The sequence below is a fragment of the Triplophysa rosa genome, linkage group LG17, assembly GCF_024868665.1.
Source record: "Triplophysa rosa linkage group LG17, Trosa_1v2, whole genome shotgun sequence".
NCBI lineage: Eukaryota > Metazoa > Chordata > Actinopteri > Cypriniformes > Nemacheilidae > Triplophysa > Triplophysa rosa.
Window position 1 is genome coordinate 347,166 of NC_079906.1, and position 10,841 is coordinate 358,006.

The 10,841-nt window shown below is 36.1% G+C and overlaps 1 protein-coding gene across 5 annotated transcripts; it reads right to left on the reverse strand.

Annotated features, from left to right (window-relative positions):
* Window positions 1-181: 181 nt before the first annotated feature.
* ogg1 (8-oxoguanine DNA glycosylase) lies at window positions 182-10,827 on the reverse strand. Of its 5 annotated transcripts, XR_008964654.1 has the most exons (11): window positions 10,230-10,827; window positions 9,904-10,047; window positions 8,408-8,751; window positions 6,396-6,575; window positions 5,843-6,021; window positions 5,403-5,550; window positions 4,589-4,638; window positions 2,579-4,505; window positions 1,367-1,526; window positions 807-886; window positions 191-725 (listed from the first exon to the last, which is right to left on the reverse strand). XR_008964654.1 is itself a non-coding variant. In XM_057356220.1 (8 exons), the coding sequence occupies exons 2-8, from the start codon at window positions 10,011-10,013 to the stop codon at window positions 4,344-4,346; spliced, it is 1,173 nt and encodes a 390-aa protein (XP_057212203.1). In that variant the 5' UTR covers window positions 10,014-10,047; window positions 10,230-10,827; the 3' UTR covers window positions 1,075-4,343. The 5 variants fall into 5 exon arrangements, 1 of the variants encoding a protein (XP_057212203.1); XR_008964655.1 differs by having other exon boundaries at window positions 183-725; window positions 1,367-4,505; window positions 9,952-10,047; XR_008964653.1 differs by having other exon boundaries at window positions 184-725; window positions 1,367-4,505.
* Between the last annotated feature and the right edge of the window lie 14 nt (window positions 10,828-10,841).

Here is a 10,841-nt window from a genome sequence, read left to right on the forward strand (position 1 = left end):
AAAGTTTATATTTATTCATTTTATTATGTAAAAGTTTAAAATCACATCTCTGTACTCTGTATTAGACAGAAAAACTTCAAGTTATTTTACATTTAAAATGTTTCATTACATTCAACCATTTAGTTTTAATAATTTCCATTAAGCATTTTCACATTTTAATAAACATACGCATAAGCTTGTTTTTGCACTGCATGTACATAAACAAACACATATTTTAAAATTGCATCTCTGTATTAAACAGCTAAACTTTACACTTTAATTACATTGCATTCAACCATTTTGTTTAAATTATTCACTTTTTTTATAAACATACATAAGCTTGTTTAAGTACAGTACTTAACTTTATGCATCTCTGAAATGAGGAAAAGAATCACAATGCAGATAAAAACATTTCATGAACAATTAAAACATATTAAATAGCACTACAATTTACACAAGTTGATTGTACAGTACATTTTTAGTACAGGTATTGGTGTTCTTGTGTCGTGAGGAGACTTAAGTTTAAGCAAATATTTTTGAATAAAAGTCATTGTGTTCTTAATGGCAACTGGGTATTGAACATTGAAAAGAAAATAGACCGCAAACAGGCATTCCACAGCCTGTGTCATGTCAATGTCTGCCTCTCTTATGATGTTCACGTTGTCCATTATAATGCTGACACTTTCAGCTTTGAGGGGATCAGGAGAGCCGTTAAACACTATGGTTGGTGTAGGACCTTTGGGTTCCTGTAAAACAAACATGAACCGTTCCTTTATTTAAAGTCAAGTGACTCAAATGTAAATAAAACTACAGAAGACTATACTTACAATATTTACACTGTAGAGGAAGCTGGCGTTTTCTTTAAATAATGATGGCAATAAAATGAGTGCAGCACTCCTAACAAGACCTACAAACAGATACAAATTATTGTACATTAGGTACAGAAATCAACTAAAGGGATCGTTTACTCAAAAATTAAAATTCATTCACTCACTCTCTTGTAATTTCAAACCTATATGGTTTTATTTCTTCAGCAGAAAACAAAAATATATATATTTTTAAGAACGTTGGTAACTGAACAACGCTGATAGCCATTTACTTCTATTGGACACAAAACCAATGCAGGTCAATGGGCACCGTCGTTGTTCAGTTACCAGCCTTTTTCGAAATATCTTCTGTTGTGTTCTGGTGAACAAAGTCATACAGGTTTGAAATGACAAGAGAGTGAGTAAATGATGGCAGAATTTTTCATTTTTGGGTAAACTTTAATAATACTAAAATTATTTCACATTTTCTCTAATACAATTTATAGGTGCTACAATGTTTACATTGACAGTGCAGATAATGCAACTTTACACTGGGCAAGGAACAAATATGATGTAGTTACCTTCTGTGGTTTCCTCTGCTGGTCCAATGAGATTGGCATAGAGTTTCCTTTGACTTCCTTCTTTTGCACTCCTGATGATGTTTGGGGCCATTTCATTTAGAGATGTTTCCATGTTCTTCGCCAAGTCTGTTCCAAACCTCATTGTCATTTCATGCAGCATCTTAAACACAAAAAAATTGTTTACTTCAGGTGCATATATCCAAATTACACACTATCAGACAAACAAGTTACTTAAAAGTCAGCATGAATTGGAGGCTGCAATTGACTATAGTGATGTATTTTCCGAAACAAAATGTTCAATTAGAAAAATAGTGTGCGTGGTAATCAAAATGACTCCAGGCGTTGAATCCCACATGATAAAATAACTTGATTAGAAATAGAGTAGACATCTGGATCATATTTTCTATTCCATTTGCAATTCATTTGTGAAATTTCATTTAAAAAATTGACATTTCTGAGTAACCAACATATACGCAGACTCGGTGCGGATACGAACGCTGCAGAGCACTGCAATCGTACAGCTTTAATGCAGACCGGCGGGAAGTTCTCAGCTGTGGCCAGCAGTGTCCACTTTCCTTCAGAGTTTAGCTCCAACCCTAATAAAACACTCCTGAACAAGCTAATCAAAATCTTCAGGATTACTGAAGAGTAACAGGCAGGCAGTTAAGTTTGATCAGGGTTGGAGGAGCCTGACAGCACGAAAATGGACCGTGCGGGCCGCGGCCCAAACTTAAGAACTTATACACCTGTTAACATAGGCCTGTGAAAAAATACTCACGGAGTATGTATAAAACTGTGACAAACGTTCACATATCATATCCCTCCGTCTTCCACCCGGTTTGCTTTTATCGTTATCTTACCGTTAACGAACAGCGACCACGCGCTTCATTGAAATTACGCTTCTGTCTATCTCGTCGCCTTATAACACAGCTGTCTTATATTGCCAATTTAATTAACAATGACAAGTAAATAAAGGGAAAATGTAACTTAATTCATTAAAAACAGGAGCAAAATCAGTTTAACAGCACTTTCTGACCCGACGGCTGACGAAGCCCGTCAGTGCTAACGTTACCAGCAGTATTTTTAACTGAGGTAAATATTATATTTAGTATAACTATTTAACACTAGGGCTACTCTAACAAATATAAATATCAACTTATTATACTAAATATTTCGGTAATATAGTTTCAAAAATGTAAAAACTTTACTTACCCGAGGGTATGAACGGGCAGAAATGGCGGACTCCTCAGTTTTAAAAATAAACTGTCACTGTCTCGAGGTTCATCTTCGCCAATCCACCAATAGGAATTCAAGGATGGTGCAACACATAATACGCCACCAGAGGGCATTTTTGCGATTATTTGTTTTTAATGCCCCCTTCGGATTAAATTAAACATTGACAATATGATATGGTACAAAATAAAGAAAACACCTGGATATACAAAATGATTTACCAAAAAGGCAAACAATAATGTATTAGAAAATGTATTATGCTTGCATAAAAAAGTTTACAGGAAATAAACAGTACACTTTATATTAATATTATAATACAATATTAATATTTCGTTGACTCTTGTTTTTGACCACAGCAGTCACTCTCCTTTTTGACACAAAATGTGTTGTGTAGGTCTATAATTATTGTGTTATCTTTAGTTTACACTTCAGTCACAAAACATGAATTATAGAACCATTTTATTAAAAAGGTTCTTTGCCCTCCAAGGGTTCTACATAGAACCTTTTTTTTTGTAAAAGGTTCTATTTGCCAAGTACAGAACCCCAGGGTTCTATATAGAACCTAAAGGAACCTTTTTTTTTTTAGAGTGTAGATGATAATTTTTTTAAAAACATGGCAGCAGACACAGATTTAATTGAAGTGGCCTACACCACAAAGGTGTCAGTTGCTGGCTAGGTGTGTTAAAACATTATTTTGTCCAATCTCCGTAAGATTTGGATCTGAGAATGTTTAGGGTTCAAAGGATAAGGCCTTTATAATGGACTGCGGTGAACAGTCTTTAAAACCAGACTCAATGACTTCAACTATAAGGCCACCTAGTTGTCCCTCACTGTACTTCTGCAGGGAATACAGTATAGATGGATATGAAGGGTTAGTCAATAAAAGTTTTCACTCAAACTAATTGCCTGTAATTTTCAGGCAATGCATATTAGCTTGTTCTTGAGTGTTCAGTTGGGGTTACAAATTTGGCTTCTGTGGCTCTTCAGAAGTTTCACACCCCTGGGTTAGTTGATGACAAAATGAAATGTGTGCAGGATGGTTGCACCACCTGAAGGAGGTGAATTGTAGATTTTTCAAACTCTTAACTTCATAACGAGTTTTATACTGACTGGTTCACAAAGCCTGATAGAACAACAAACTCTTAAGTGTGTTGAAATGCAGATTTATGCAGCACGTCTGAAAGCATACAGCTGTGCATACACACAAACACGTTTTCCTTTGCTTTAAAATCACAAATAAAATGAATCAGTTTGTAATCCACACAAATGCAACAAATTCATTCACTACACTAATAATCACGTTGTATTAAATGAGTACACTTATTTAATGAGTAAATTCATAATTTGCCCCCATTGACTTTCCACAGTAGGAATAAAAATTACTATGGAAAGTCAATGGGGTCACATTTTGAAGTGAACTACTTTAAAGGTCGTAAAAAAATGAAAATTCTGTCATCAATTACGGTCAAATCTGTATACATTTATTTTGAAGAATTAAGGAAAACAAACAGTTCTGGGGCACCTTTCACAACCATTTTAATTTTTCCTACTATGGTATTCAATGATGTCCCAGAACTGAAAATTGCTAACACTCTTCCAAATATCTTTCTTTGCGTTCAACAGAACAAAGTAATTTATACAGATATGAAATTACATGAGGGTGAGTAAATGATGACAGTTTTCATTTTGGAGTGAACTATCCCTTTAAAGTGTGAATGGATCAGATGATCTGCAGTATCATAAGTCATGTCCTCTGACGCTTTTTGCTGTTTTTCCTCTTTTTCTGTTTTTCTTCATCTCTATCATCTCTTTTTTCTTTGATCTTTTTTGGCTCCTTCTCATCCTTCAGGACAGGAATGTCTTCCTTCAGCTTCTGAAATCTTTTAAGATCAGCACAAAAAAGTACCTAACGCACAGAAGGCGATAAATGAGATCAACAAAATGTACGATAACAGTATTATCCAATGAATGTAGTGCAGTATAACTCACCGAGTGAGCCCAGCCAGCATAAGAACCCCAGAGGTTTCTAAAGAAATCACCTGCAAACAGAGAAACAAAAACGACGCCTTTATTCCAGTCCTTTTTTATGTTGTCCTATATAAAAGTAACTTGATTGATTTGTCTAATAAGCCCTTTTCACAATGACGTCACTTAACTTCCGCCTTTTCGCAAAGCAGTGTATCATAACATCCGTCTTACAACAAACAACAAGAAGAAGAAGAACTTCCGTTTTGCTGTCATGCTGGAATTTAACAAAAGTGGAAAAACTGACAGAACACGTATTCAAGTACTTATCCTAGCACCTTCGCTAACACAAAAAGAAAACAAAACACTTACCTTCATAATCAAACAGGTACTGTTCAACGAAGAATTTGTATCCTTTCTCTAGCTTTGATCTTGTCGTTAGCGAAAAAAAGATGTTTGTGACAGAGCTGGACGAGGGCCGTGACGCGAGTGATAACGAGCGTCAGCTGCGCGTTGCACCTGTCTGGCATCTCTCTCGTCCCGCTCTGCTTGTCACAACGTTGTACATCATCTAGCCGTATTTGTGGCAGGTGTGCAAGGGACTTGGTAAACTCCATTCTGAGGCGCTAGCGGAAGTAACTTCTTCTTGAGTTTTACTGGCGGTTGGCAAACCAGCTTATAAGTGCATTACCGCCACCTTATGAACTGGAGTGCTAGCGGAAGTAACGATACACTGCTTCGCGGCAGAACGGAAGATGCGTGACGTCATGTGAAAAGGGCGTATTATTAAACGAATAGCATAAACTAGCTGATATTTGTTCATGGTTTATGGCCTAACCAATGTCTTTGTAGACTTTATCGGTCAGGGTCTTTTGGCTGCTACCGGCGGCGCAGTTGTAGTCACGTTTGGAGATCTGCCACACGTGTGTGTCCACAGGAACAGCCTCAGCCTTGTCAAGTGACATCAGACACACACAGTCGGCCACCTGAACACCAGGCAAAAAAAACAGCTAGAACAATCGCTCTATGCCAGAAACATACGCAACGAATGTATATGGCCAATGCATTTCTGTTGTGTGTGGCACTAACAAACCTCAGCATTCAACTGGGTGACAGTTGTACCTCAAAGACCTGATGAGTTACTATTTAGATGTAAAAAGTTTGTCGTATGTAAATATGGTTCTTGAACATCTCAAATTTCTTACGCACCTCTTTCTAATCATAGTTTGCCTATCTGCACAAACTTCAAAAGACTGTGCTGACTAAATGTACACTTACTTTGAGACCTACTCCAGGAAGGGCCCGGAGCGCATCTCTGGCCTGCAGGTAGGCAACGCTGCGGAGCGACTTGAGCCAGTCCGGGCCGTGAGAGTTCACGATGAGTTGAGCGCTCTGTTGCAGGAAGCGTGCACGGTAGCCAAAACCTAAATCACGCAGACGCATCTCCACGCTAGCATCTGTCAGACACACAGAAAAATGAACCTTTGTGGCACTTTCATCATTTTTCATTATGGTGTGGATGATATTGGGTAGCGTATTTGTACATATCACACATCTGTATCTAATTGGGGAATATGGCAGAATTCTATACTGTGTTTGTATATTAAACTGTATTATTGACTGTTATGCCTAGTATCTGGTGGCCGTTCAAATTTCATGTTTATCATACCCCTGCTCTCTATTTTCTTACTGACACAATTGTGCTCTCATTCGGTCCTATTTATGTATGTGTTAAGCAGATGCACAACAAGTGGGATAGTGTACCGTCAGACTGTCATTGAAAGCTGTGGTACATTATGCGCAAAAATAAAGATTTAGTGTGCTGGTATACCTGAAAGAACTGGCAGAGGGGGAAAATCATGGTAGGCCACATCATCCAGCGTGCAGAGGGGTGTCCCGAGTGTCTGACACAGTCTGTCAATCATCCCCTGAATCCGTGAGATGTGGTTATTAGAGCTGCAAATAAATGAGAAAAGACACTCGCCGGGGTCCTGACGCAACATACGCACTCCTGAAAAACACAAACAGAACATTTTGTTTTGATTAGAGAAACATTTCAATGTATTTTTATCTAATAGTCTTTCTATATTTTTTTCTGAGAGTGTTGACCCATATAGAGTAAAAAAAAAAGGAAAAAGCAGAAGGTTGCACCGAAATCTATGTTTTTTACAGACATAAGTTAAAATGTTGTGCTTTAAAATGACATTTGTGATTTTGTTTGTTTTAGGTTCATGCCAGGAGATCATTGTTATAGGTTGAACTGGACAATTTGAGGTATACCATAGTGTCGTGATTCTGCCCATCTGGTCATGTCTTTTTTGATCTTGTAGCAGAATCACGGCAGGATCCCTTGTTTTATGTGAGAAGCCATGAGATGTTTGTTTTTTACTTCCCATGTGTTTTCTAGTGTCTTGTCTGTGGCCCCGCCCCTCTCGTTTCCTGTATTGTCTCCCACTTGTGTTTTATGTTCCACACCTGTCCTCGTTCGTTATCCCTTGTTTGTCTTTCCTTTAAATACCCTCTTGTTTCTTTGTCCTGTTCTTGTGCATTGTATATGGTGTATTGGTGGCGTTCCTTGTTTATTGTATCCTGTTATTTCCTGTGTCTCCCGTGCTCGTGGTCCGTTTGGAGTGTCCTGTCAGTTAGTAAGTGTTTAGTTTGGTTTATCTAGTGTTGTTTATTTTCAGTTTAGTGTTAGTTAGTAGTCGTCCTGTTATTATCTTGTTGTATTGTGTTTTCCCCCATCGTGGGTTTTTGTTTTGTGTTTCTTGTAAATAAAGTCTTGTTTTTTGTTAACCTCATTCCCCGCTGCCTGCAATTGGGTTCTTCTGCACACTTTTCATGACACCATAGACAAAAGATATTAACAAAATGTGCCACTGTCTTCATTATGAATGGGGAGAGAATTCAACTCCTAACAAAAAAATTAATGAGAAATCCTCAGTAGTGTACCAGATTAATCTAAAAACAAAAATGATTTTTTCGTGTAACACTTTACAATAAGGTTGTACAATTAGTTATTGCATTAGCTAATATGTACTAACAATAAACAAAAGAGATTATTTGCAAAAACCGATAACTTTGTTTTTAAAATCATGCTATTTATTATGTTATTAAGTTGTTTATTATAACTTAATCAAAACAACCCAACTTCAGTTTGATTGACATTAATTGGAATGCACAATAAAAACATGATTTTCTGAAAATGTTTAAAAACAAAGTCTTTTTTACAGCATTTATCATTTATTATTGTTAGTTCATAAACATTTTATTATTTAGTAATACATTGTTATAATCAAACGTTGTAACTGTAACATTGAAAACTATATTGCTTATTGTTACGTCATGTTAGTTAGCGTTTACTAATGATAACAAATACTCACATACTGTAAAGTGTTACCATTTCATTTTTTTATTTACCATTTATTTTTTGGATAATCCATTCCTTTAATTCTGATTGGCCTTTAGTGTTTATGCAAATTGAGCAGCATTCAAATAATGAAATAATGAAAGGTGAACGTTTAATCAGAAATATCAGACCAATTGTAAAGACATATAACTGTCTTTTCCAGGAATGCTAACTGCAACCCATGATATTATTGCAAATTCTCTTTGACCTGTAAGACTTGCAGTAATACCATGTGAGTTGTACATTGTATACAATGTCTATGTATGCGTGTTTGTGTATGTGTATGCGTTTGCTTTATTCCCTTCTCTATTTCACTTTTAAGATGCATCTTACTTAACAACGTTTGTTGTTTTTCTTGGTTTTGGTTTTCTTGTACAGCTGCTTTGATCCAAGTTAAATTATGAAAGCACTATAATAATAAAATTGAATTGTACCTGTAAAGACATTAGCTATTTGTTTAAAGTGCAGGTCCACTGCGCTCCAGTGTCTGTAGAGGTCCTCTAATTTAACATCCAATTGGAAATAGTCCCTTAGAAGTTCCTCATCTTTGTGGTCAAGATCTGACATCACTGTACACGTTTTCTCCTCTTCCTCTTTTATATCCATCATTTCTCCTGACCTTCTCTCCCCCTTGACCTTACACTTCTGTCCGCTTTCTGCTCCTGGATTCATCTGATGACCATACACATAGTACCATAACATGTTCTCTGTTTGGGTCAGTGTCCACACTCTCCCCCGCATTACACCAGTCCAGTGTCCATCTGCAGTCTCACGCCACCTGAGAGAAATACCAGGACACATAATCAACTAAATAAATGTCACAATGTATCCCGTTTACTTTCTTAATGCATATTCCTGGTCTTATGGTGCCTGATGTACCAGTACATGTTGTTAAAATGATGTGTATCCAAAAGAGAAAAACTTATCATGAGCAACCTGTCCCAGTGGATAAATTTCAGGTCTGCCCTACAGTTTTCCTCGTTGAATATCATATTCTGAACACAACACACGTGTTTTCTGTAAAACTGCTTTTCAACAGTGCAAACCTATGGAAGCCCGTTTCCGCCAGGGTTGGGAATTTTTTTTAGATTTTATAAGTCATGAATCCACACCTTTTTTGTATTTGATGTACTACTACTGCTACTTCGTTAATGTTTCTGATTCTAGTTTATTTCTATAGCGCTTTTCACAGGTTTGTATGGAAGCCTGTTTCCGCCAGGGTTGGGAATTTTTTTTATTTTATAAGTCATGACTTAGTATCTCAAAATAATGAGAAACGAAGTCGAAATTTCGACTTAGTAACTTATAATAATGACTTAGTATCTCATAATAATGACTTAGTATCTCATAATAATGAGAAAGTAAGTCGAAATTGCGACTTAGTAACTCATAATAATGACTTAGTATCTCATAATAATGACTTAGTATCTCATAATAATGAGAAACTAAGTTGAAATTTCAACTTAGTTTCTCATTATTATGAGATACTAAGTCATTATTATGAGATGCTAAGTCACTAAGTCGAAATTTTGACTTAGTTTCTCATTATTTTGATATACTTAAGTCATTATTACGAGTTTCTCATTATTATGAGATGCTAAGTCACTAAGTCGAAATTTTGACTTAGTTTCTCATTATTTTGAGATACTTAAGTCATTATTATGAGAAAGTTTCTCATTATTATGAGATACTAAGTCATTATTATGAGTTACTAAGTCGAAATTCGACTTAGTTTCTCATTATTTTGAGATACTAAGTCATGACTTATAAAATAAAAAAAATCCCAACCCTGGAACCCCCATGGAAACAGGCTTCCATACAAACCTGTGAAAAGCGCTATAGAAATAAACTAGAATCAGAAACATTAACGAAGTAGCAGTAGTAGTACATCAAATACAAAAAAGGTGTGGATTTATGATTTAGATTCTACCGAAAAGTCTGACCGCATCCCAGTGTGAGATCCAGCCAGAGTTCTGACCGTGGGCACGAGAGCGACCTCCATGCTTTACATCCAGCAGAGAGCACAACATGCTTGGACATGATGCCACAACACCACGAGGAGAGATGAAGTCAGCTAATAACAGAATAACCAAAGAAATGTATTAGAAAATAGACGAGTTTGTGGATTACAGGTGCTATGAAGGAAATATATATTGTTTGCACAAATCAAAAGTGAAACAACTTACTAAAATCACGAATAATGTAAAATAATTTAAAGACAAGCACGTGTCCGTATAGATTTAATTATTATGTTACCTCAAATAAGAGTGCACTCTCCACGAGCTATAATCCATTTAGCTCCAAGTGTTGCTAGCTAATATCTGTACGTGAGGAAAAAGTGGTTGTCCTCCAGGGGGCGCGTGGAGTACGTAGCATTTAAATCTCGTTTTTTTTCCCTCATCGGACACATTTTATTCACGTTATAATTGGTATAAAATGTTAAAGTTATATCTATTAATTTCAAGACATGTGACCTTACAACAAATTTAAATCCACCCTGGCGATATCTATTTTTTAACAACTTAATAACAACTATGTGCCGATCCGCGGAAAATAACATACATAACTAAATACATATAGGTTATTAAACAAATCTTTACTCGTGAATGTAAAATCCGTTCAAAATGTGAGTATTTAATCACTTTCACTGAGTTTAGCTGGACATAAGAAAACGTTCCCGGAGTGACTTCAAAGCAAACGTCTTTTTATTTAAACTATGGTCTACACCTGTAGGCTTATATCATCATTTATGTAGTCTATATGGCTTTATGGCTTTTATGTTTATGTATATATTTCAAAAGATGACAATTATTGACAAATTCCTATTTCACATGGCAATGCACGTCTGATGCAACTTATTGTCAAGCG